Below are 26191 nucleotides of genomic sequence, written 5' to 3' on the forward strand. Positions count from 1 at the left end.
TTTGCACCACCTCCATCTGCTGGAGACAGAGAAATACTAAAGAGCAGCAGGTGGCTCACCAGGTTAAGAGGGGGCGCTCTCAAACTTTTTCTCTGTCTCCATCTGCTGGAAGGGAGGCAAAACCCAGCAATCTGGACTGATCCAGGTACGTACAGGGAACTTACAGTGGCCAAACAGATGGATAAAGTGATGGTAAAAGTCTGAAAGATGCTTGGCTATATAGGGAGAGGACTGGTCAGCAGAAAAAGGGAGGTGATATTGACTCTGTACAGGTCCCTGGTGAGACTTCATTTGGAATACTGAGTACAGTTCTGGAGACCTCACCTTCAAAAGGATAGAAACAGGATGGAGTCATTCCAGAGGGGGCTACTAAAATAGTCAGTGGTCTTCGTTCTAAAGTATATGAGGATAGATTTTAAGATCTAAACAGGTTTACCTTAGAGCAGTGGTTCTCAATCTTTTTTTGGCCGGGACACACCTGACAGATGGTTCTCACATGCATGACACACTGAACATGTGACCGTCATGAGGCTAGATGTAAACATGCACTCTGCATCAACAGGAATCCCCTCAATCCCCAGCAATGAGTGCAGAGCAGATCTAGGGCATTACCCTGTACAACTCGCCATACAAAAAAGATATTCTGGTTCTGGTGACATCTCAGTAAAAGCAAAACAAACTCCCTCTACTACCAGGCACAATAGCCTTCCTTATAAAAGAAAGTAATTTACCACTAATGCATATCCTATTGAGAAAACACATCAAATAAGATTGATCCAAATGCCTACATGCTAGTAAAATACCTCACCTCGGTCACACACCCTTCACCAAGTACAGAAAAACCACAAATTATAAATATGGAGACAGAAACTGGAATGGAAAACCAAAAAAGCCACTCTGCATACAGTGCGAACCTGGAGAAATGGAAAGAGAAATATAGCACCTAACAGACTCTCAGGATTTGCAATAATGCACACAAACTAACCCACACAAAGTTACACCTGCATTATGGAACACACGCAAACAGTAACAACCCTATCTATGAAAAGGCAACACTACAACTATCAAACCAGGCCCTAAACACTAATATATTTCCTATTGGGAAAACAGAATAAGCCAAGCTGCTATAGAGCCCCACACAGAAATAATTGTAAAGCTATACTAAAAATGTTACAAAACAGCTGCTGAACAGAATAATATCCAACAATTAGAAACTCATAAGAATTATTAAAACATGTTCAAATATCAATAAAATATTTCAAAACAGCAGACATTGCATAATACCCAATAATTAAAATGGCAGTCAATCAAGAAAAGAAAATTATTTCTTACCTGCTAATTTTCGTTCCTGTAGTACCATGGATCAGTCCAGACCGTGGGTTATGTCCACCGTCGTCCAAATACGGATGTACAAGAATGCCCTCTCTCCTGAGGGCTGCCGCTAGCACCACCATTATCTTGGTGAAGGTGCGAGGGGCAGTTGCCAGACCGAAGGGAAGTGCTGTGAACTGGAAGTGCTGACCCAGGATCTTGAAGCGAAGAAATCGACGGTGAGCTGGAAGGATGGGAATGTGCAGATAGGCTTCCGTCAAATCCAGGGAGGCAAGGAACTCCCCCGTGTGCACTGCCGCAATCACCGAGCGTAGCGTCTCCATGCGGAACCTGCTGACCCGCAGGGATTTGTTGACCTCCTTCAGATCTAGGATCGGCCGGAAGGAACCGCCCTTTTTGGGCACCACGAAGTAGATGGAATAGTGGCCCGAGCCCACCTTGCCGAAAGGGACGGGAGAGATGGCTGCTATAGCCAGCAACCTGTCCAGGGTTTGCTGTACGGCCTCCCACTTGAGCTCCGAGCCGCAGGGAGAAAAGAGAAATCTGTCTCTCGGGGGGCGGGCAAATTCCAAAGCGTAGCCGTTTCTTACCGTGTCCAGGACCCACTGATCCGCAGAAATTCGCACCCACTCCTCGTAAAATTCCGCAAGCCGACCCCCAATTCTGGGAGTAGAGGAGTGGGCGACCCTGGCATCATTGCGTAGCCTTCGGAGTGGGGTTTCCCTGCCCCACTCCGTCCCGTGTGGGCCTGCGTCCCTGAAAGGACCGTGACCAGGACTGGGATCTGGAGGGGGCTTGCCGAGGCCCCGGCTGTCTGTAAGACCTGTAGCGCCGCTGTGCTCTGGCTCTGGTTTTGGAGGAAGCAAAAGACCGGGAAGATCGCTGCCTGTCCTCGGGCAGTCTGTGGACTGCATTTTCTCCGAGGGACTTGATAATTTGATCCAAATCTTCTCCAAAAAGAAACTTGCCCCGGAAGGGCAGAAAGCCCAGGCTTGACTTGGAGGAGGCATCCGCCGCCCAATTGCGCAGCCACAGTAGTCGCCGAGCCGCTACCACCGAGACCATGGACCGTGCCAGCACCCGGAAGAGATCATACAGAGCATCCGCCCCGTAGGCTATGGCCGATTCCAGGCCTGGGCAGTCTCATCGGGCGGTAAATCTTGCGAGGTGAGGAGTTGCTGTACCCATCGAAGGCTGGCCCTTTGAGCGAGCGAACTACACATGACGGCCCGCATCCCCAGAGCGGAGACCTCAAAGACCCTTTTTAGAAAAACTTCCAGCTTGCGGTCCTGGGTATCCCTCAGGGCCGTCGCGCCCGTGACAGGAATCGTCGTCCTCTTGGTGACCGCCGAGTCCACCTTGGGGACCCTGATGAGGTCTAGGAAGTCCTCCGGCAGGGGATACAACTTTTCCATAGCGCGAGTGACCTTCAGGGATGCTTCAGGCGCGTCCCACTCTCTGGTGAGGAGCTGAAGAAAAGAATCATGAGTGGGAAAAGCCCGCGCTCTAGGCCGGAGGGCAGCGAGGACTGGATCCCCCTTCTTAGATGACGTGGAGACAGCGGGAGCGACTGGCGCTGGTGGATCCGGTGGTGGATCAAGGTCCAACTCCAAGAGAATCTGGGGAATGAGATCATCCAGCTCCTCCCATTGGAAAATCCTTAGTGCACGGGGATCGTCCCCCTCAGACTGCGCGTCCGGGTGCGCGGGGTCCGGTGGATCCAGGGGGCCCTCTCCCAGGGACGTCGGTATCCCTGCCCCCCCCCCCCCCGCGGTAGCACTTGTCCGTATTGGCAGACCCGTTGCCCCCGAGCCCGACCCTAGGCGGGCAGGGGGGGATCCAGGCGGAGGGGCGGCAATCCTGGGGGTCTTGGAGGGGGGGGGGAACTGAGGGGAGCCCCCCGGGGGCCTCCAGGCCCTGTAAATAGGCACTGTGCATGAGTAAAATAAATTCCGGCGAAAAACGTGGCAAGCCGGGGGGGGGGGGGGTCCTGGGGCAGGAACATCTGAAGCCCCCTGGTCGGAAAAGTCCCCCACCGGGGATAGATTTGGGGGGGAAACCTCCTGAAAGGCCTCTGGAACCCATTCTGGGAACGTGGGCGCATCGCGCTGAAGATCCAACATGGCCGCCGTTCCCGCCAATGGCAGCCATGTGGCCGGCCCGCGCCGCCCTGGCCGCGGAGGGGGAAGCCCGGCAGGAGCGCTGCCTGGCTGTGAGGTGCCCTCCCCGCCGGGAAGGCACCTGGAGCAAATCCCCTCCCTTGAGATTCGCGACCCCGGCTCGCCGCAGGCCACACAACGGGACGGCCGCGGCATGGCAGCAGCCGGGGTCGAGCGACTGAGGCCTCGGGGGGGGGGGGGGGCCCAACGGATGGAGAGGTGCCGCGGGGGGGCCCAAAGGCCAACACAACCCGCCCAAAATCCCTGCTTTCCGCGAACGAGGCTCCCTGCGGCAGCGGGCCCGAGAATAAAATAATCAGCCCGGGAGCGCGGGACAGCAGTGGTCTCACGGAGAGGCCGGCCCCAGCGGCTTCCGCGGGGCACCTGCGACGAAGGAACGCTGAAAAAACGTAAAAAGCTGGAAGGAAAGAAAAGAAGCAAAGAGAACAAAACCCCTCACTTACCCCTCCAGGAAAGGAGCACGGACGCAAGAGGAAGGCAGGACAGACTGAAGAGAGCCACGCCTCCCCAAAAACTGAAGGGCCTGGTTTTTTTTTGTAAACCAAAAACTTGATCCAAATTAAAGTGGCAGGAGAGGAAAGAAGGTAAAGAACTGAAAAGCCCCTGCCACCCTGGGGAAGCCGCTGGTTCCCCAACTCTCATCTGCTGGAGTCAGAAAGATACTGGGCTCCAGCAGAGGGAGCACTGGTTATTATGGTAACGCCCCCTCGAAGTCTGTTCTGACTCCATCTGCTGGACGGGGGACATAACCCAGCGTCTGGACTGATCCTGGTACGTACAGGGAACATGGGATCTTCTTAGTGTTTGGGTAATTGCCAGGTTCTTGTGGCCTGGTTTGGTCTCTGTTGGAAACAGGATGCTGGGCTTGATGGACCCTTGGTCTGACCCAGCATGGCAGGTTCTTATATAATGGGTCTCCCTGGTGATGCCTGTCCTGGAAAAGAGAACAGGACAGTTTTCCCTGTCACCAATACCCTACAAGGGCAAAAGAAGGAATTAGGGCTGAGATGTAGTTGGGGAGGAAAGAGAGAAGGTGTTGCTAGGTGGGGCAGGAGCGGTGTTTCTCTGTTAAATAAGGAGAGAGAGGGTGCTGGGTGGTGCTTGTTACATGAGAAGCGGGGATAGTGCTGGATGGCAGGGGGTTGTTTCTACCGCATATTTCATGAGGGCTGAGAAAAAGGCACAGCTTGAAAGTAACATGGGAGTCAACTCTTGAGGAAGGAATGCGAGAGAAGGAGAAGGAGCCTGAACTCTGCACTGAATGGAGGCCAGAGAGAAATGGGGCAGGGATGCTTCCTTCCCAGCTACCTCAGTCAAGTGGTACTGCTCCAGCAAGTCCCGGGCGTACGTCACAGAGCTGCTGTCCATCTGCTTGATACTCTGCGCCAGGCTGCGGTTCTTTTCCAGGAGGCTTGCACAGTGCTGCTCCAGTTCTTCAATGGCCAATTGTTTGGATTTTATCAGGATCTGACAGATATAAATATATTACTACTGAAAGTACTTCAGGGATGAGTCTGCAATATTAGAAACTGCCTGAGGCATTCCTACACCCTCAGCCCTGCCTCAACACCCATCTGCTGCATCCCTGCTCCCACAGCCCTCACCTGCTGCATCCCTGCACCCACAGCCCTCACCTGCTGCATCCCTGCACCCTCAGCCCTCACCTGCTGCATCCCTGCACCCACAGCTCTCACTCACCACCCGCCTGCTGCATCCCTGCACCCACAGCTCTCACTCAGCACCCGCCTGCTGCATCCCTCCTCCCGCAGCCCTCACCTGCTGCATCCCTGCACCCTCAGCCCTCACCTGCTGCATCCTTGCACCCTCAGCCCTCACCTACTGCATCCCTGCACCCTCAGCCTCCCTCAGCCCTCACCTGCTGCATCCCTGCACCCTCAGCCCTCACCTGCTGCATCCCTGCACCCTCAGCCTCCCTCAGCCCTCACCTGCTGCATCCCTGCACCCTCAGCCTCCCTCAGCCCTCACCTGCTGCATCCCTGCACCCTCAGCCCTCACCTGCTGCATCCCTGCACCCACAGCCCTCACCTGTTGCATCCCTGCACCCTCAGCCCTCATCTGCTGCATCCCTGCACCCACAGCTCTCACTCAGCACCCGCCTGCTGCATCCGTCCTCCCGCAGCCCTCACCTGCTGCATCCCTGCACCCTCAGTCCTCACCTGCTGCATCCCTGCACCCTCAGCCCTCACCTGCTGCATCCTTGCACCCTCAGCCCTCACCTGCTGCATCCCTGCACCCTCAGCCTCCCTCAGCCCTCACCTGCTGCATCCCTGCACCCTCAGCCCTCACCTGCTGCATCCTTGCACCCACAGCCCTCACCTGCTGCATCCCTGCACCCACAGCCTCCCTCAGCCCTCACCTGCTGCATCCCTGCACCCTCAGCCTCCCTCAGCCCTCACCTGCTGCATCCCTGCACCCATAGACTCCCTCAGCCCTCACCTGCTGCATCCCTGCACCCACAGCCCTCACCTGCTGCATCCCTGCACCCTCAGCCCTCACCTGCTGCATCCCTGCACCCACAGCTCTCACTCAGCACCCGCCTGCTGCATCCCTGCACCCACAGCTCTCACTCAGCACCCGCCTGCTGCATCCCTCCTCCCGCAGCCCTCACCTGCTGCATCCCTGCACCCTCAGCCCTCACCTGCTGCATCCCTGCACCCTCAGCCCTCACCTGCTGCATCCTTGCACCCTCAGCCCTCACCTGCTGCATCCCTGCACCCTCAGCCCTCACCTGCTGCATCCTTGCACCCTCAGCCCTCACCTACTGCATCCCTGCACCCTCAGCCTCCCTCAGCCCTCACCTGCTGCATCCCTGCACCCTCAGCCCTCACCTGCTGCATCCTTGCACCCACAGCCCTCACCTGCTGCATCCCTGCACCCACAGCCTCCCTCAGCCCTCACCTGCTGCATCCCTGCACCCTCAGCCTCCCTCAGCCCTCACCTGCTGCATCCCTGCACCCTCAGCCTCCCTCAGCCCTCACCTGCTGCATCCCTGCACCCTCAGCCCTCACCTGCTGCATCCTTGCACCCACAGCCCTCACCTGCTGCATCCCTGCACCCACAGCCTCCCTCAGCCCTCACCTGCTGCATCCCTGCACCCTCAGCCTCCCTCAGCCCTCACCTGCTGCATCCCTGCACCCATAGACTCCCTCAGCCCTCACCTGCTGCATCCTTGCACCCTCAGCCCTCACCTGCTGCATCCCTGCACCCACAGCTCTCACTCACCACCTGCCTGCTGCATCCCTGCACCCACAGCTCTCACTCAGCACCCGCCTGCTGCATCCCTCCTCCCGCAGCCCTCACCTGCTGCATCCCTGCACCCTCAGCCCTCACCTGCTGCATCCCTGCACCCTCAGTCCTCACCTGCTGCATCCCTGCACCCTCAGCCCTCACCTGCTGCATCCTTGCACCCTCAGCCCTCACCTACTGCATCCCTGCACCCTCAGCCTCCCTCAGCCCTCACCTGCTGCATCCCTGCACCCTCAGCCCTCACCTGCTGCATCCTTGCACCCACAGCCCTCACCTGCTGCATCCCTGCACCCACAGCCTTCCTCAGCCCTCACCTGCTGCATCCCTGCACCCTCAGCCTCCCTCAGCCCTCACCTGCTGCATCCCTGCACCCTCAGCCCTCACCTGCTGCATCCTTGCACCCACAGCCCTCACCTGCTGCATCCCTGCACCCACAGCCTCCCTCAGCCCTCACCTGCTGCATCCCTGCACCCTCAGCCTCCCTCAGCCCTCACCTGCTGCATCCCTGCACCCATAGACTCCCTCAGCCCTCACCTGCTGCATCCTTGCACCCTCAGCCCTCACCTGCTGCATCCCTGCACCCACAGCTCTCACTCACCACCCGCCTGCTGCATCCCTGCACCCACAGCTCTCACTCAGCACCCGCCTGCTGCATCCCTCCTCCCGCAGCCCTCACCTGCTGCATCCCTGCACCCTCAGTCCTCACCTGCTGCATCCCTGCACCCTCAGCCCTCACCTGCTGCATCCCTGCACCCTCAGCCTCCCTCAGCCCTCACCTGCTGCATCCTTGCACCCTCAGCCCTCACCGACTGCATCCCTGCACCCTCAGCCTCCCTCAGCCCTCACCTGCTGCATCCCTGCACCCTCAGCCCTCACCTGCTGCATCCCTGCACCCACAGCCCTCACCTGCTGCATCCCTGCACCCTCAGCCCTCCCTCAGCTCTCCCCTGCTGCATCCCTGCACCCTCAGCCCTCACCTACTGCATCCCTGCACCTCAACCCTCACCTGCTGCATCCTTGCACCCACAGCCCTCCCTCAGCTCTCCCCTGCTGCATCCCTGCACCCACAGCCCTCACCTACTGCATCCCTGCACCCTCAGCCTCCCACAGCTCTCCCCTGCTGCATCCCTGCACCCTCAGCCCTCACCTGCTGCATCCCTGCACCCTCAGCCTCCCACAGCTCTCACCTGCTGCATCCCTGCACCTCAACCCTCACCTGCTGCATCCTTGCACCCACAGCCCTCACCTGCTGCATCCTTGCACCCACAGCCCTCCCCTGCTGCATCCCTGCACCCTCAGACCTCACCTGCTGCATCCTTGCACCCATAGCCCTCCCTCAGCTCTCCCCTGCTGCATCCCTGCACCCTCAGCCCTCACCTGCTGCATCCCTGCACCCACAGCCCTCACCTACTGCTTCCTGCACCCACAGCCCTCACCTACTGCATCCCTGCACCCTCAGCCTCCCACAGCTCTCCCCTGCTGCATCCCTGCACCCTCAGCCCTCACCTGCTGCATCCCTGCACCCTCAGCCTCCCACAGCTCTCACCTGCTGCATCCCTGCACCTCAACCCTCACCTGCTGCATCCTTGCACCCACAGCCCTCACCTGCTGCATCCCTGCACCCACAGCCCTCACCTGCTGCATCCCTGTGCACCCACAGCCTCTCTCAGCCCTCAGCTGCTGCATCCCTGCACCCACAGCCTCTCTCAGCTCTCACCTGCTGCATCCCTGCACCCTCAGCCCTCACCTGCTGCATCCCTGCACCCACAGCCTCCCTCAGCCCTCACCTGCTCCATCCCTGCACCCACAGCCCTCACCTGCTGCATCCCTGTGCACCCACAGCCTCTCTCAGCCCTCAGCTGCTGCATCCCTGCACCCACAGCCTCTCTCAGCTCTCACCTGCTGCATCCCTGCACCCTCAGCCCTCACCTGCTGCATCCCTGCACCCTCAGCCCTCACCTGCTGCATCCCTGCACCCATAGCCCCCCCTCAGCATCCCTGCACCCACAGCCCTCACCTGCTGCATCCCTGCACCCACAGCCTCCCTCATCACCCACCTGCTGTATCCCTCCACCCAGAGCATGGTCTCAGCACCCACCTACCTCCCTCAGCACTTGCTTGTTGCAATCCTGCACCCACAGAACCCATTCACCTATATACAGCAAGACTTTTTCTATCCACCTCTTTTCCTCCATTACCCAGAGAACTATTTCTCATAAGCTGCAATTACAGGGTTAATATGTAAAGCATAGGGGAGGTGTTCTGGGAAGGAGGGGATGGATGGAGATTTTGTTCAAATGTAAACAGTTTGAAGACTGCTTCTAAGGTGCAAAGGAGACGAGAGGCTTTGTATAATCAGAAATACCTGCAGGAACTTTATGTTCTTCGCTTGATTCCTCCTTCTGGCCTTCTGGTTAGTGAGATCCTGCACCAAGGACCTAGTAAGGGGTGGTCTAGGGTAGGAAGGACCTACAAGGACAAGAAAGGAAAGCAAGAGGAGAACTGAATTCCAATACAGAAAATGGGTGGCAACTATTAGCTTCTCCAGCATAATGCAGAGACATATATAGCACAGATACGGCTGAAAACAAGGCTTTCAACTCTGTAGGAAGGGAAATGATGTAAGACTGCAGGGCACACGAATGCTGGCTGAAAGGGCCCCTTCATGGGATGGCATAGAAGTGCTGGTTGTGCGATGGGGTAAGAATGTTGACTGCAAGAGTCCCCATGTGGGATAGGGTAAGAGAATTGGCAGAAAGAGTCCCTGTGTAGGGCGGGAGCATTAACTATGGGTGGGGTAAGAACTTTGGCTGAAAGAGACCCCATGTGGGATGAGGTAAAAGTGTTGGTTGCAAGAGTCCCTGTGTGGGTAGGATAAAAGAATTGTCTGTGAGGGTGTCCATTACAGAATGGGGTAGGAGCACTGGCTGCGAAAATCCCCATATGGGATGAGTAAGTGCACTGGCTGCAAGAGTTCCGGTGTAGGGTGGGATAAGAGCATTGACTACTCTTACGTTTGCTGGTCGCAGGAGCCACACACGACCAGCAGCACTCACCCCTTCACTACAGGGAGAAGTCCAGCGAGCTCGTTGCATCAAGACGCTGCCATTGCCTCATTTTCCCCCCCTGCCCCCCATGTGCTGCTGCTAGATGTGCAAGCGTGCGCCATGCCACCTCTTAAGGGGCCTGCGGCGGGAACTGGGGTTCCGGCAATTCCCAATGACATCACGCAGCTGGGTATTTAAGGCCTAGCAAAGCACCTAGCATCGCCTCAGCAAAGGGTCATCTACACTGAAAAGTGTAGTGGATGTTGCTCCTCCTATTCCTGAGTTCCAGCCTTGCCTCATCTCTCCAATCCAGCCTTGCCTTGTATCTTCCACTCTTCTTGGTCTGACTTTTGGATTTGACCCTTGCCTGGACTTTGACCATTCTTGCCTGCTGCCTGCCTCTGACCCTTGCCTGGACATTGACTTTTCTTGCTTTCCGCCTGCCTGTGACTTTTGCCCGGACACACTGACTATTCTTGTTTGCTATTATCTTCTGCCAAGGCCTTTCCAGCAGAATCTAAGATGAGTAGGCTGGCCAAGATGTTCCTAGCACATTGGATGCCGTGATCTCGCTGCCAGGTCACATTGATCGTCACCTCCATAAAAGGGCTCATAAGAGTAAAGCTAACCAGTACCCGGTAGTACTAGCACACCATTTCCAGTCGCCCCTGACCCCAGTACCAGAAGAACCCATGCAACTGGGCCAAGCTGAACTCTCCCCAGAGGAGAAGCTCTGAAGAAGGCAGCTGGGCCTGTACCTATACTGCACTGATTGTGGACACTTGGCATCACAGTACCTTGAGAAATCAGGAAACTCCCATTCCTAGGGTTGATCGGGGAGGCAACCCTAGGCTGGAACCTCTCTCTCCTCCCCAAAGCTACTGGTTCCCATCTCCATTTCCACTGCGCGTTGTCAGCTGGATACAGAGGCCTTCTTGGATTCCGGAGTGGCATGGAATTTCATTGACCAAGCCCTGGTTTGTAAACATCAGATTCCTACTACCATCCTAGAACACCCATACAAACATATAAAAAATACAAGTGATGGCAGAAAAGGACCAAATGGTCATAAGAACATGCCATACTGGGTCAAACCAAGGGTCCATCAAGCCCAGCATCCTGTTTCCAACAGTGGTCAATCCAGGCCATAAGAACCTGGCAAGTATCCAAAAACTAAGTCTATTCCATGTTACCGTTGCTAGTAATAGCAGTGGCTATTTCTAAGTCAACTTAATTAATAGCAGGTAATGGACTTCTCCTCCAAGAACTTATACAATCCTTTTTTGAACCCAGCTACACTAACTGCACTAACCACATCCTCTGGCAACAAATTCCAGAGCTTTATTGTGCGTTGAGTGAAAAAGAATTTTCTCCGATTAGTCTTAAATGTGCTACTTGCTAACTTCATGGAATGCCCCCTAGTCCTTCTATTATTCGAAAGTGTAAATAACCGAGTCACATCTACTCATTCAAGACCTCTCATGATCTTAACGACCTCTATCATATCACCCCTCAGCCGTCTCTTCTCCAAGCTGAACAGCCCTAACCTCTTCAGCCTTTCCTCATAGGGGAGCTGTTCCATCCCCTTTATCATTTTGGTTGCCCTTCTCTGTACCTTCTCCATCGCAACTATATCTTTTTTAAGATGCGGCGACCAGAATTGTACACAGTATTCAAGATGCGGTCTCACCATGGACCGATACAGAGGCATTATGACATTTTCCGTTCTATTAACCATTCCCTTTCTAATAATTCTTAACATTCTATTTGCTTTTTTGACTGCTGCAGCACACTGAGCCGACGATTTTAAAGTATTATCCACTATGATGCCTAGATCTTTTTCCTGGGTGGAAGCTCCTAATATGGAACCTAACATTGTGTAACTACAGCAAGGGTTATTTTTCCCTATATGCAACACCTTGCACTTGTCCACATTAAATTTCATCTGCCATTTGGATGCCCAATCTTCCAGTCTTGCAAGGTCCTCCTGTAATGTATCACAGTCTGCTTGTGATTTAATTACTCTGAATAATTTTGTATCATCCGCAAATTTGATAACCTCACTCGTCGTATTCCTTTCCAGATCATTTATATATATATATTGAAAAGCACCGGTCCAAGTACAGATCCCTGAGGCACTCCACTGTTTACCCTTTTCCACTGAGAAAATTGACCATTTAATCCTACTCTCTGTTTCTTGTCTTTTAACCAGTTTGTAATCCACGAAAGCACATTGCCTCCTATCCCATGACTTTTTAGTTTTCGTAGAAGCCTCTCATGAGGGACTTTGTCAAACGCCTTCTGAAAATCCAAATACACTACATCTACCAGTTCACCTTTATCCACATGTTTATTAACCCCTTCAAAAAAATGAAGATTTGTTAGGCAAGACTTCCCTTGGGTAAATCCATGTTGACTGTGTCCCATTAAATCATGTCTTTCTATATGCTCTACGATTTTGATCTTTGATCTTGAGAATAGTTTCCACTATTTTTCCCGGCACTGAAGTCAGGCTCACTGGTCTATAACTCACTGGTCTATAACATGCCATACAGGGTCAGACCAAGGGTCCATCAAGCCCAGCATCCTGTTTCCTAGACCATAAAATTAAATGTCCTTGCTGGTTGCTGTCCGAATCTAATTCCCATTTTCCTCTTTTCCCCCTGCCCTTGAAGCAGAGAGCAATGATAGAGTTACATCAACAGCATGAAGGCTTATTGGTTAAGGGTAGTAACTGCCACACCAGCAAGTTACCCCTATGTACTCTTTTCTTCATTTCCAGCCTCAAGCCTTTAGGGATTCACAGTGTTAATCCCATGCCCCTTTGAAATCTTTCACTGTTTTTGTCTTCATCACCTCCTCTGGAAGGACATTCCAGGCATCCACCACCCTCTCCGTGAAAAAATATTTCCTAATATTGAATCTGAGTCGCCCTCCCTGGAGTTTCCTTACATGACCCCTAGTTCTACAGATTTTTTTTCCAATGGAAAAGGTTTGTCGATTGTGTATTATTAAAATCTTTCAGGTATCTGAAGGTCTGTATCATATCTCCCCTGCACCTCCTTTCCTCAAGGGTATACATATTTAGGTCCTTCAACCTCTCCTCATAAGTCATTTGATGGAGAACCCCCACCGTTTTGCTCATCCTTCTCTGGACAGCTTCCATCCTGTCTCTATCCCTTTTGAGATATGGTCTCCAGAGCTCAACACAGTACTCCAGGTGAGACCTCACCAAGGACCTGTACAAGGGGATTATCACCTTCTTTTTTTCTTACTGGTTATTCCACTCTCTATGCAGCCCAGCATTCTTCTGACTTTAGCTATCGCCTTGTCACACTGCTTTGCCATCTTCAGATCGCTAGACTCTATCACCCTCTCTTGCTCCGTGCATAACAGTCCTTCACCCCGCCTCACATACAGCTCTTTTGGATTACTGTATCCCAGATGCATGTCTCTGCACTTCTTGGCACTGAATCCTAGCTGCAAATCTTTGACCACTATTCAAGTTTTCTTAAATCATGTCTCAGTCTCTCTATCCTTCCGGCGTGTCCACTCTGTTGCAGGTCTTAGTATCATCCACAAATAGACAAATTTTACCTTCTATCCTTTCTGCAGTGACGTTCACAAAGATACTGAACAGAACTGGTCCCAACACCAATTCTTGTGGCACTCCGCTTAACACTGTTCTCTCTTCAAAGAAGGTTCCATTTACCATTATACGCTAGTTTCTATCCGACAACCAATTTGATTTCCACGCCACCACCTTGGCACTCACTCCCAAGCTTCTCATTTTCTTCACAAGTCTCCTATATGGGACCGTATCAAAAGCTTTGCTGAAATCCAAGTAGATCACATCGAGCACTCTTCCTCGATCCAATTCTTTAGTCACCCAATCAAAAAAATCAATCAGATTTGTCTGACAGGACCTTCCCCTGGTGAATTCATGATGCCTCGGGTCCAGCAATCCTCCTGACTATAGATAGTTCACTATCCTTTCCTTCAGCAGAGTTTACATTAGTTTTCCTACCACCAAAGTGAGGCTAATCGGCCTGGAGTTTCCAGCTTTCTCTCTGCTACTGCTTTTGTGAAGTGGGGCCACCACCGCTCTTCTCCACTCACTTGGCACCATTCCCGTTTCCAGGGATCTATTGGACAGGTTATGCAGTGGACCCAGAGGCACATCTCTGAGGTCCTTCAGTATCCTGGGATGAAACTCAACCGGCCCCATGGCCTTGCCCACTTTCAGTTTTCCTAGCGCTTCCCATACATTCTCTTCTGTAAAATGAGTTTTGTCTACTCCATCTCTATCTGTGGTCTTGTCATCCAGCAATGGTCCTTCTCCAGGGTCTTCTTTCATGAACTCTGAACTGAAGTATTTGTTTAATATTTCTGCCATTTCTTCATCTCTTTCCACACAGTGCTCCTTGTCACCTTTCCATTTCACTATACCACTTCATGCCTCCCTTTCTCTGATATATCTGAAAAATGTTTTGTCTCTTCTCTTTACCTCTTTAGCAATTCTTTCTTCTGCTTGACTTCCTGGAACTGTGTCTGGAAGATTTCCTGGCAGAGGAAGGGGCGTCAGAGGTGCTAGCAGAGAACTGCTGAAAGGTGTCATGGTGGTCCTTCAACTGGGCCACTGCATCCCAGACCTTATCCACAAAAAGGTTGTCACCTGTGCAGGGGCCGCGGGAGGCCAGAGGGTCCCGATAAAGGCTCAGGGAATCGTTTGAGTAGTCTATTTTGGATAATATTAGGGCTTGTAGGGCAATTCTAAAGTCGTTGAAATGCAGGATGGGTTTAAGTTTTTTGAGAGTGTGTAGTTTGTAGTAACAGTCTTTGATGGTGGAAGATATAAATTTCTGTAGGCTGAATTGTGGGACAAGTGTGACACCCAGTTCTCTTACGGTTTGTGAGAGGACAGGGAGAGAGAGAGGTGAATTGGCTGAAGGTGTAGGTGGAGATGAAAGCCTACAGGGCCTTCCCTGTAAGTTGAGTCAATCTTGCCACAGCAGCAAGGGTCTGCAGATCTTGCAAGGGTCTGCGTATGGGATGGGGAAAGAGTGTTGACTATGAAGGTCTCTGTGTGGAATGGGGTAAGTGTGTTGGCTGCCAGAATTCCTGTGCGGAGTCGGATAAGAGCATTGCTTGAGAAGGTCTCTGTGTGGGATGGAGTAAGAGCATGGGCTGCAAGAGTCCCTGGATGGGGTGGGATAAAGAGTGTTGACTACGAGGGTCCCTATATGGGATGGAGTAAGAGGGTCACTGCAGCAGCTGCTATAGATTTGCTATCTGGCATCGTCACATCTGAAGTGAAATTTCTGTGCACCTGATGGCTCCTCCTCTTTCTGGCTGCTGCTGAATATCTTCTTTTTACTTTTCCCAACTTCTGGTGTTGTGCTGGTAGAAGGCAGAAGTTTTCCAATTACTGGTAATACTGATTTCTGGGTCACAGGCTTTGTATCTTTTACTTTTGTTCTCTGCCATGGACTGTAATCCTGAATTGTGTAGAAAAGCACATTGATAAGGAAAGTGTACATTAATTGGTGTATAACATTGCTCAACAGAGTTTAATTTGCATCTCTTCCACCCTAAACTTTTATCTCCTCACTATATCTCCCATCTATTAATATCTTTATTTCTGCCTTGTCCTCAGCTCTCTCTCGCTTTCCCTTCCTCCCTCTGGATCAGTTCTGATATACCTAGAGACTAAGTCATGTCTCAGCGGCAGTGACATCACCAGCTTTCACAGCTGATCTGAACATCATCCTAAAGTTTGTTCTAAAATGCACTGCCATCTATGACCTTTGTCTCTGGTTCTTGTGCCATTGAAAATAATGGGGTCCACATTCAAGAGCCTTTCGGACAGATAACAGTTATCCTTCTAAATGGCATACCTGGATATATTCAGCCCTTATCCGGCTAAATTATAGCCAGAAAACTAGTTACCTGGCTAGAATTTAGCTGGATAATAAAGGGGGGGGGGAGGGGTTTTGAGGGTGTTCTGGGGAGGGGCTAAGATATTTATTTATATTTTATTTGTTTGTTTTTCTATACCGACATTCAATTCAGAATATCACATCGGTTTACACAGAACAGAATTGTCATCAAATACACTTTTGAGGACAGAATACAATAAAACAGTTAAAACATTAAATAGGAAATTAAAATATCAAATTAAAAAACAACATAGATTAAAAATTAGACCTATATAAACAGGAACCTATCGTTCTAAAACAATCTACGTACCTAAAGAAAAAAGGAAATTAAAGAATGGGGGGGAAAGCTTTAAAAAGGCTTTTTCTAAAGGAAGATGTAGAGGGGTCAGTTCTTAGAGAAGATGGTAGAGGGGTCAGTTCTTAGAGAAGATGGTAGAGAGTTCCATAAATTAGGACCTATTATAGAAGCAGCTTGGTTCCTAATGGATGTTTTGTGAATTTCTTTGTTGGAAGGAATTGACAGTAACCCCGTGTCTGTTGAACGGAGATTTCTAGTGGAAATACATTGATAAAGGGGTTTTTGTAACCAAGAGGACTAATCCTTATACAAAGCTTTATGAACAAGCATAATGATCTTGTACTGTGACCTGAATGAATGGGAAGCCAATGTAACTGATTAAGAATTGGTGTAATATGCTCAAATTTTCTACAATTTGTTAAGGATCTTGCGGCAGTGTTTTGTAGTAGCTGAAGGGGTTTAATGGTGGCCACCGGCAAGCCTATTAAAATGGAGTTGCAATAGTCTAATTTTGCGAAAAGTAAGGATTGTAGAACTGTTCTAAAGTCTGGGGGGTGAAGTAAAGATTTTAGTTTTCTCAGAATTTGAAGTTTAAAAATCTAATTAAAGAAGGGTTCTATAATGTGAATTTTAAAGTCCAACTCCTTATCTAAGGTGATCCCAAGGTCCCGAACTGACGTAGATATTTTATATTTAAGTAATACTGAGTTATCTATGGACGGTGTGTTATGCTCAGGCTTGTGAACCCTTGGGCTGACGGGAGGATGGTATACCATAGGAGGAAGATCCAGGTCCCGAAGGGGTCTGAAGGTGGATCCCGCGAGGAAATCCAAAACTATGTTGAGGTTCCACAGAGGCACTGGCCACTTCAGTGGCGGACGAATGTGCTTGACTCATTTCAGGAAGCGGGAAACATCTGGGTGCGTGGCGATGGTCTTGCCATCCCTCCGGGGACCGTAGCAAGACAGCGCAGCCACTTGGACCTTGATGGAGCTGAGGGAGAGACCCTTCTGAAGCCCATCCTTCAGGAAATCCAAAACAATAGGGATTGTGGCCGCATGTGGATTGGTGCCGTGAGTGTCGCACCAGGCTTCAAATACTCTCCAGATCCTGACGTAGGTGAGGGATGTGGAAAACTTGCGAGCTCGGAGGAGTGTATCTATCACCGGCTCCGAGTAACCTCTTTTCTTCAGCCTAGAGAGAATTGAGCCGAATCCTCGTGGAGGATGGGACCCTGACGTAGCAGGTCCCTGAGAGGAGGCAGGGGAAGGGGCTCCCCTGCCAGTAATCTTCTCATGTCCGCGTACCAGGGTATTCTTGGCCAGTCTGGTGCCACTAGAAGAACTAGGCCCTTGTGATTCTGAATCTTGTGGATAAGGGTGCCCAGCAGGGGCCACGGAGGAAAGGCGTATAGCAGGGCCCCTGGAGGCCATGGCTGAACCAGGGCATCGATCCCGTGAGAGAACGGATCTCGCTTGCGGCTGAAGTATCTGGGTACTTGAGCATTGGACCTGTCCGCTAGTAGGTCCATGTCTGGAGTCCCCCACTGATCCACAATCATCTGGAAGGCTGTGGGGGACAGCTGCCATTCTCCCGGATTTAGGCTTTCCCTGCTGAGGAAGTCTGCCGCGGTGTTGTCCCTTCCGGCAATGTGGACGGCGGAGATGTCCTGGAGATTCACCTCCGCCCAAGCCATCAGCGGGGCTATCTCTAGGGACACCGGTCGGCTTCTGGTTCTGCCCTGACGGTTGATGTATGCCACCGTGGTGGCGTTGTCGGACATCACTCTGACTGCCCTGTTCCGCAGTCTGTGAGCAAAGTGCAGGCAGGCTAACCGGACTGCCCGTGCTTCTAGACGGTTGATGTTCCACCCTGACTCTTCTCTGTTCCACCGCCCTTGGGCGGTGAGTTCTTCGCAGTGTGCTCTCCATCCGCTCAGGCTGGCATCTGTGGTGAGCAGAATCCACGGGGGGGAGGACATCTTCGACCCCCTGCTCGTGTGGTTGGACTGCAACCACCACCGTAGCTGGGTCCGCACTCTGGCTGGTAGAGGTAGATGCATGGAGTAATTCCGGAAATGGGGGCTCCATCGAGAGAGCAGGGAGCATTGTAGAGGTCTCATATGGGCCCTTGCCCAGGGTACCACTTCCAGGGTGGATGCCATGAGACCGAGAACCTGCAGATAATCCCAAGCTATGGGCCGACTGGCTCCCATCAAGGACCGTAAACGCGTCTGGAGTTTTAACCTTCTCTTGGTGGTGAGACTGACTTTGTCTGCCTGGGTGTCGAACTGGACTCCCAGGTATTCCAGTGATTGGGAAGGCTGTAGGCAACTCTTGTTTAGGTTGACTACCCATCCCAGGCTTTCCAGAAGAGCGATCACTCTGTCGGTTGTCCGATGGCTCTCCTCTCGTGATTTCGCCCTGATCAGCCAATCGTCTAGGTAGGGATGGACAAGGATTCCTTCCCGTCGGAGCGCCGCTGATACCACTACGATCACCTTGGTGAAGGTCCGCGGCGCCGTGGCTAACCCGAAGGGCAAAGCTCGGAATTGGAAGTGTCGTCCCAGAACCTTGAAGCGTAGGTAGCGCTGATGACCCTGATGGATCGGGATATGCAGGTAGGCTTCTGATAAGTCTAAGGCTGTGAGGAACTCCCCTGGCTGTACTGCGGTCTTGACTGAGCGCAGAGTTTCCATGCGAAACCTCGGGACCCTTAAGTATCGGTTGACTGACTTGAGGTCCAGTACGGGCCGGAAAGTGCCCTCTTTCTTGGGTACCATGAAATAAATGGAGTAGTGTCCAGAATCCATTTCCCACACTCCCTCTCCCACATTCTCTCCCCCACTACCATCTCCCCTTCCCCACACTCCTCCTCTCCCACATTCTCTCCCCCACTACCATTTACCTTTCCCCACACTCCCTCTCCCACATTCTCTCCCCACTACCATCTACCTTTCCCCACACTCCTCCCCTCCCACATTCTCTCCCCCACACTCCTCCTCTCCCACATTCTCTCCCCCACTACCATTTACCTTTCCCCACACTCCTCCTCTCCCACATTCTCTCCCCCACTACCATCTACCTTTCCCCACACTCCTCCTCTCCCACACTCTCCCCCACTACCATCTACCTTTCCCCACACTCCTCCTCTCCCATTCTCTCCCCCACTACCATCTACCTTTCCCCACACTCCTCCTCTCCACCATTCTCTCCCCCACTACCATCTACCTTTCCCCACACTCCTCCTCTCCACCATTCTCTCCCCCACTACCATCTACCTTTCCCCACACTCCTCCTCTCCACCATTCTCTCCCCCACTACCATCTACCTTTCCCCACACTCCTCCTCTCCCACATTCTCCTCCCACTACCATCTACCTTTCCCCACACTCCTCCTCTCCCACATTCTCTCCCCCACTACCATCTACCTTTCCCCACACTCCTCCTCTGCCACATTCTCTCCCCCACTACCATCTACCCTTCCCCACACTCCTCCTCTCCGGCATTCTCTCCCCCACTACCATCTACCCTTCCCCACACTCCTCCTCTCCCACATTCTCTCCCCCACTACCATTTACCTTTCCCCACACTCCCTCTCCCACATTCTCTCCCCCACTACCATCTACCCTTCCCCACACTCTGCCCGCTCCATCTTGCCGGCGCCATTTTGCAATACTTTTTGCAATTTCACAGTTGGGTGAACACAGTTCACCCAACTGTGAAATTCTCATCAACACTCTCAACCTCATGGGCTTTCATCAGCTAATAAACGAACCCACCCATAAAGCCGGACATACCCTCGATCTAATTTTTATTAATCAAGGTTTCTCCCTCATGGCTCCAGCAACCTGCTTGCCAATCCCATGGTCTGATCACAAATTAATCAACACATCGTTAGCCATTCACCTACCAAGCCCTATTACCGCAATGAAAACATCGGTTCAATTCAGAAAATTATGCAACCATGAAACCCTCATCACCCACCTTTCAGACGAACTAAAACACATCAACACATCAGACGCTGACGCTGCCCTCGCATCCTGGTCCACTATCACCAAAAAAGTAGCAGATCAGCAATGCCCTCTTATCTCCAAATCCATCAACTCTAATAAAGAAAAGAAAAAGCCTTGGTATACCCCAGAACTCAGACACCTAAAGCGGGAACTGAGAAACAAAGAACTCATTTGGCGAAAAACCCCCACTTCTGCAAACAATTCAGCCTTCAAAACCAGCATGCACCAATACAGAATATCCATCCTTCAGACAAAAAGAGATTTCTACTCACGAAAAATCCACCACTTCATCTATGACCCAAAAGCCCTTTTCTCCCTGGTCTCATCCCTCACCAAACCACCCCCAACCGTCATTCCGGAGGATAAAGCTGCAAACAAAGCTGATGAACTCGCAACCTTCTTCATGGAGAAAATATCCAACCTACTGAATCCTCTTCGGGATCACAAAAATCCTTCCTCCCAATCTATTCTCCCAGTATCAACTCCATCTCAGACCTCAAGTCTGGAAGACTTCGACCTTGCATCCTCGCTAGAGATTGAAAACATACTAAAAAAACTTAAACCTGCATCCCACCCACTTGATTCGATTCCTGCTAATCTTCTCATAGCCTGTGCCAAAGCTATTGCTAAACCAATTGCTCAAATCATCAATGCCTCTCTAATACAGGGCTTAGTACCAACCCCTCTCAAACTCGCTATTCTGAAACCTCTTCTAAAAAAGCCAAATCTCTCTCCGGAAAATCCAGCCAACTTTCGGCCTATAGCCAATCTCCCTTTCATAGCTAAAATCCTTGAAAGAATAGTCAATCATCAACTCTGCGAATTCTTAAACGACAACAACATCCTTGCCACAACGCAGTTCGGCTTCCGTAAATCCCGAAGCACTGAATCACTTCTAATTTCTCTAACTGACAACATTCTATTCAACCTCGAGAAAAAACAACCATGCCTACTGATCCTCCTAGATCTATCAGCGGCATTTGACACCGTCAACCACAAAATCCTCCTTGACCGTCTAGCAGAGATTGGAATCAAAAACACCGCCTTCAACTGGTTTAAATCCTTCCTTCAAGACAGATTCTATAAAGTTAAGATCAACAACAAAGAATCCCAACCGATTAGTACAAGTCTAGGCGTCCCCCAAGGATCCTCCTTATCTCCGACCTTATTCAACATTTACTTGCTCCCTCTCTGTAATCTACTTTCTAAGCTAAATCTAACCCACTACCTATATGCGGACGATGTCCAAATCCTCATTCCAATTACTAAATCTCTCCAAGAAACCCTTCTTTTTTGGAATTCATGCTTCCTCTCCATTTCCAATCTCCTTGCTGATCTCTGCCTAATTCTAAATGCCAACAAAACAGAATTCCTCCTAATCACCCAAGATGGCAACTACTAACTCTCCAACACTCAACTTCAGGCAGCACCCCCTCTATCTCCCCGGGTCAGAAACTTAGGAGTCTTCATGGATGACCAACTGAATTTCAAAAGCTTCATCAATAACACCGTGAAAGAATGCTTCTTCAAACTCCAAGTCTTAAAAAGACTCAGACCCTTACTCCACCCCCAAGATTTTAGATCAATTTTGCAAGCAATCATATTCTCAAAAATTGATTACTGCAATTCTCTTCTACTTGGGCTCCCAGCTATTGCCCTAAAACCTCTACAAATGCTCCAAAATGCCACCGCTAGGATTCTAACTAAAGCCAAAAAAAGAGACCACATTACGCCAATTCTAAAGAATCTCCATTGGCTCCCTATAAAATATAGAATCCTCTACAAAACACTCTCTACCATCCATAAATCCATCTACAAAACATCACACCTGGACCTCAGGATACCTTTGCAACTACACTCATCCTCCCGTCCACTGAGATCTGCACATAAAGGTTCGCTAAAAATACCTCCATTCAAAATATCTTCCAACAAAAGAGCCTTCTCCACAGCAGGTCCTAACCAATGGAACTCTCTCCCCGCAGACCTTAGGCTCGAACAATGCCCCATCACATTCAAAAAAAGACTCAAAACCTGGCTTTTCACACAAGCCTACACCTGAACTGATCTTTTATATCACTTTTCCTGCCTGGCTAATGATCTCTTTATCCCACATTGCTTAATAATCCCTGAATTAATCTGAATTTCCCTCCTGCCAATCTTCAACCACTTGTTACATGATTAACCTAATTTATAGGAATTCTGCTAGTTAAAATTGTATATATTGTATATATTGTATAAGTTACTATTTATTCAATTCAATGTTGTCCAAGTTCCATAGTTTCCCTGTTCTCTGTAAGACATTCGTGTTAAGTCACTTCTAAGTTCTATGTAAATGAAGTGATTGGTAACATTGTTACCAGAACGTCGGTATATAAAAATGTTAAATAAATAAATAAATAAATACGGCCGGCGCCATTTTGCAATACGGCAACGAGTGCAGGAGGTCGCTCCCGGACCCCCACTGGACTTTTGGCAAGTCTTGTGGGGGTCAGGAGGCCCCCCCCAAGCTAGCCAAAAGTCCCTGGGGGTCCAGCGGGGGTCCGGGAGTGATCTCCTGCGCTCGTGACGTCGGGGGACAGGAACCAAAATGGCGCCGGCGCTACCTTTGCCCTGTCATATGACAGGGCAAAGGTAGCGCCGGCGCCATTTCTATTAACGCAGCCGTGGCCCGAGAGTGGAAGATCACACCGGGACCCCCCCCCCCCCACTGGACCCCAGGTAATTTAAAACATTTTGGGGGGGTTCGGGAGGGTGGGGGATTTATTTTAAAGGGTCGGGGTGGGTTTTAGGGTTGTTTTAGTGTGCCAGTTTTCCTGCCCTCCCCCGATTTACACGATTTAAAAAAAAAACAAAACCGCAACGATCAGATTCCCTCCACCCCCCAGCCAAAATCGATCGTTAAGATGATCGATTACACGATTCACATCTCTAATTATGACATTTTCTGTTTTATTCCATTTCCCCATCCTCTCCCTCCACAACCATTCCCCTTCCCCAAGCTCCTCCCCCATCCTCTCCCCACAACCATTTCCCCTTTCCCCCCATCATCTCCCCATAACCATTTCCCCTTTCCCCCATCATCTCCCCACAACCATTTCCCCTTTCCTCTCCCCACAACCATTCCCCTTCCCCAAGCTCCTCCCCCATCCTCTCCCTCCACAACCATTTGCCCTCCCCATCCTCTCCCCACAACCATTTCCCTTCTCCAAGCTCCTCCCACATCTTCTCCCCCACAACCATTTCCCCTTTCCTCTCCCCACAACCATTTCCCTTCTCCAAGCTCCTCCCCATCCTCTCCCTCCACAACCATTTGCCCTCCCCATCCTCTCCCCACAACCATTTCCCTTCTCCAAGCTCCTCCCACATCCTCTCCCCCACAACCATTTCCCCTTTCCTCTCCCCACAACCATTTCCCTTCTCCAAGCTCCTCCCCCATCCTCTCCCTCCACAACCATTTCCCCTTTCCCCATCCTCTCCCCACAACCATTTCCCTTTCCCCAAGCTCTTCCCCCTCCCCCATCCTCTCCCCCACAACCATTTCTCTTTCCCCAAACTTCTCCCTCTCCTCCACAACTATTTCCCAAACTTCTCCCCCTCCCCCTCCTCTACCCTCCCCCAATTACTACCCTCCTCCCTCGCTCACCGGCTGCACTTCTTTCGCTCCAGCTTCCATAATATGTTTAAAGCCTTTTACCACCCTGTTTTCCCTAGCAACAGTGCCGTAAAGCGCACCTCGCCGTCACCACGGCAACCGAAATCGCAGCCCCATAGAGAGCAAAGCGCAGGAAAATGCGGCTAGAGCGTCGCCTGCAGTCCTCCAGCGCCCCCTGCAGTCCTCCGGCGCCCCCTGCAGGCTAGCGAGCTCCTGTCCGCCTTAACCCACCCCTCCTACCCCCGCTAACCTCCCCCCTGCTAACCTTCCCCCCACCCCTCCTACCCGCACCCCCTCCCTCCTCACCCCCTGCTGACCTTCCCCCCTCCTCCTTCCCTCCCCCCTGCTAACCTTCCCCCACCCCTCCTACTCGCACCCCCTCCGAAGCTCACCCCACCCCTCCTCACCCCCTGCTGACCTTTCCCCCACCCCTCCTACCCGCACCCCCTCCCTCCTCACCCCCTGCTGACCTTTCCCTCTCCCCCCTGATAACCTTCCCCCCACCCCACGCCCAGCCCCCTCTCTCCCCATCCCCGCCCTCCTCCAGCTTCCTCCTCTTGCTTTCGGTTTCTCTTCGGCGTCGGAGCCGCGCTGAAGGTCGGAAGGAGAGGGGGAAGCTTCGTCCCTGGTGGCAGGTGAGGCAGCCCCCGGCCTCGGTGACCCGCGGGGCCGCCCCTGCACTTATTCATTTTACATCGTCTAGACTGAGTTATTTTTTGGCCCTCCCGCCCCTTCCCCCCGCTTATTTCGTGGGGAGTCCGGGATGTTTCCCTCTGATCTCCTTCCACCTCGCACGGCCCGGGAGGAGACGCCTTTCTGCTTCCATCCCTGCGCTGCATGCGGAGCCTGACTTCTTCCCCTGCCCTGCCCTGCTTACTTTCTGATTCCAGCCTCTCGCTTCCCCCCCCCCCTCTCTTACATTTGTAATTGAGGTGAGGGATTTTGCTAGTTTAGACTTCTGTATAAGGACTGCCCTTGTGTTTCTGTTCTAAGGAAGTGATGGGAATTAAAAAGCTAAATTAATTGGGAGGATGGGCAGACTGGATGGGCCATGTGGTCTTTTCCTGCCGTCATGTTTCTATGTTTCTGTTCTAAGGAAGTGATGGGAATTAAAAAGCTAAATTAATTGGGAGGATGGGCAGACTGGATGGGCCATGTGGTCTTTTCCTGCCGTCATGTTTCTATGTTTCTATTCTAAGGAAGTGATGGGAATTATAAAGCTAAATTAATGGGATGGATGGGCAGACTGGATGGGCCATGCGGTCTTTTCCTGCCGTCATGTTTCTATGTTTCTATTCTAAGGAAGTGATGGGAATTATAAAGCTAAATTAATTGGGAGGATGGGCAGACTGGATGGGCCATGTGGTCTTTTCCTGCCGTCATGTTTCTATGTTTCTATTCTAAGGAAGTGATGGGAATTATAAAGCTAAATTAATTGGGAGGATGGGCAGACTGGATGGGCCATGTGGTCTTTTCCTGCCGTCATGTTTCTATGTTTCTATTCTAAGGAAGTGATGGGAATTATAAAGCTAAATTAATGGGATGGATGGGCAGACTGGATGGGCCATGCGGTCTTTTCCTGCCGTCATGTTTCTATGTTTCTATTCTAAGGAAGTGATGGGAATTATAAAGCTAAATTAATGGGATGGATGGGCAGACTGGATGGGCCATGTGGTCTTTTCCTGCCGTCATGTTTCTATGTTTCTATTCTAAGGAAGTGATGGGAATTATAAAGTTAAATTAATTGGATGGATGGGCAGACTGGATGGGCCATGCGGTCTTTTCCTGCCGTCATGTTTCTATGTTTCTATTCTAAGGAAGTGATGGGAATTATAAAGCTAAATTAATGGGATGGATGGGCAGACTGGATGGGCCATGTGGTCTTTTCCTGCCGTCATGTTTCTATCTTTCTATTCTAAGGAAGTGATGGGAATTATAAAGCTAAATTAATTGGATGGATGGGCAGACTGGATGGGCCATGTGGTCTTTTCCTGCCGTCATGTTTCTATGTTTCTATTCTAAGGAAGTGATGGGAATTATAAAGCTAAATTAATGGGATGGATGGGCAGACTGGATTGGCCATGAGGTCTTTTCCTGCCGTCATGTTTCTATCTTTCTATTCTAAGGAAGTGATGGGAATTATAAAGCTAAATTAATGGGATGGATGGGCAGACTGGATGGGCCATGCGGTCTTTTCCTGCCGTCATGTTTCTATGTTTCTATTCTAAGGAAGTGATGGGAATTATAAAGCTAAATTAATGGGATGGATGGGCAGACTGGATGGGCCATGTGGTCTTTTCCTGCCGTCATGTTTCTATCTTTCTATTCTAAGGAAGTGATGGGAATTATAAAGCTAAATTAATTGGATGGAAGGGCAGACTGGATGGGCCATGTGGTCTTTTCCTGCCGTCATGTTTCTATGTTTCTATTCTAAGGAAGTGATGGGAATTATAAAGCTAAAT

The 26191-nt window shown here is 51.2% G+C and overlaps 1 protein-coding gene across 4 annotated transcripts in view; it reads right to left on the minus strand.

The window, feature by feature from the left end:
• The window catches only part of C8H20orf96 (chromosome 8 C20orf96 homolog), a 204119-nt gene extending 180194 nt beyond the window's left edge, over window positions 1-23925 (minus strand). For 2 of the 4 annotated variants that reach the window (XM_029613265.1, XM_029613268.1), the window contains exons 1-4: window positions 23721-23924; window positions 15156-15324; window positions 9145-9248; window positions 4821-4979 (exon numbers count right to left, since the gene is read on the minus strand). In XM_029613265.1, the coding sequence (XP_029469125.1) occupies window positions 4821-4979; window positions 9145-9248; window positions 15156-15324; window positions 23721-23750 (462 nt within the window). In that variant the 5' untranslated portion in view covers window positions 23751-23924. Of the gene's footprint in view, window positions 1-4820; window positions 4980-9144; window positions 9249-15155; window positions 15325-23720 lie in introns of all 4 variants that reach the window. The other 2 variants (XM_029613266.1, XM_029613267.1) reach the window with 2 other exon arrangements.
• Between the last annotated feature and the right edge of the window lie 2266 nt (window positions 23926-26191).

This window comes from Rhinatrema bivittatum, chromosome 8, assembly GCF_901001135.1.
Source record: "Rhinatrema bivittatum chromosome 8, aRhiBiv1.1, whole genome shotgun sequence".
NCBI lineage: Eukaryota > Metazoa > Chordata > Amphibia > Gymnophiona > Rhinatrematidae > Rhinatrema > Rhinatrema bivittatum.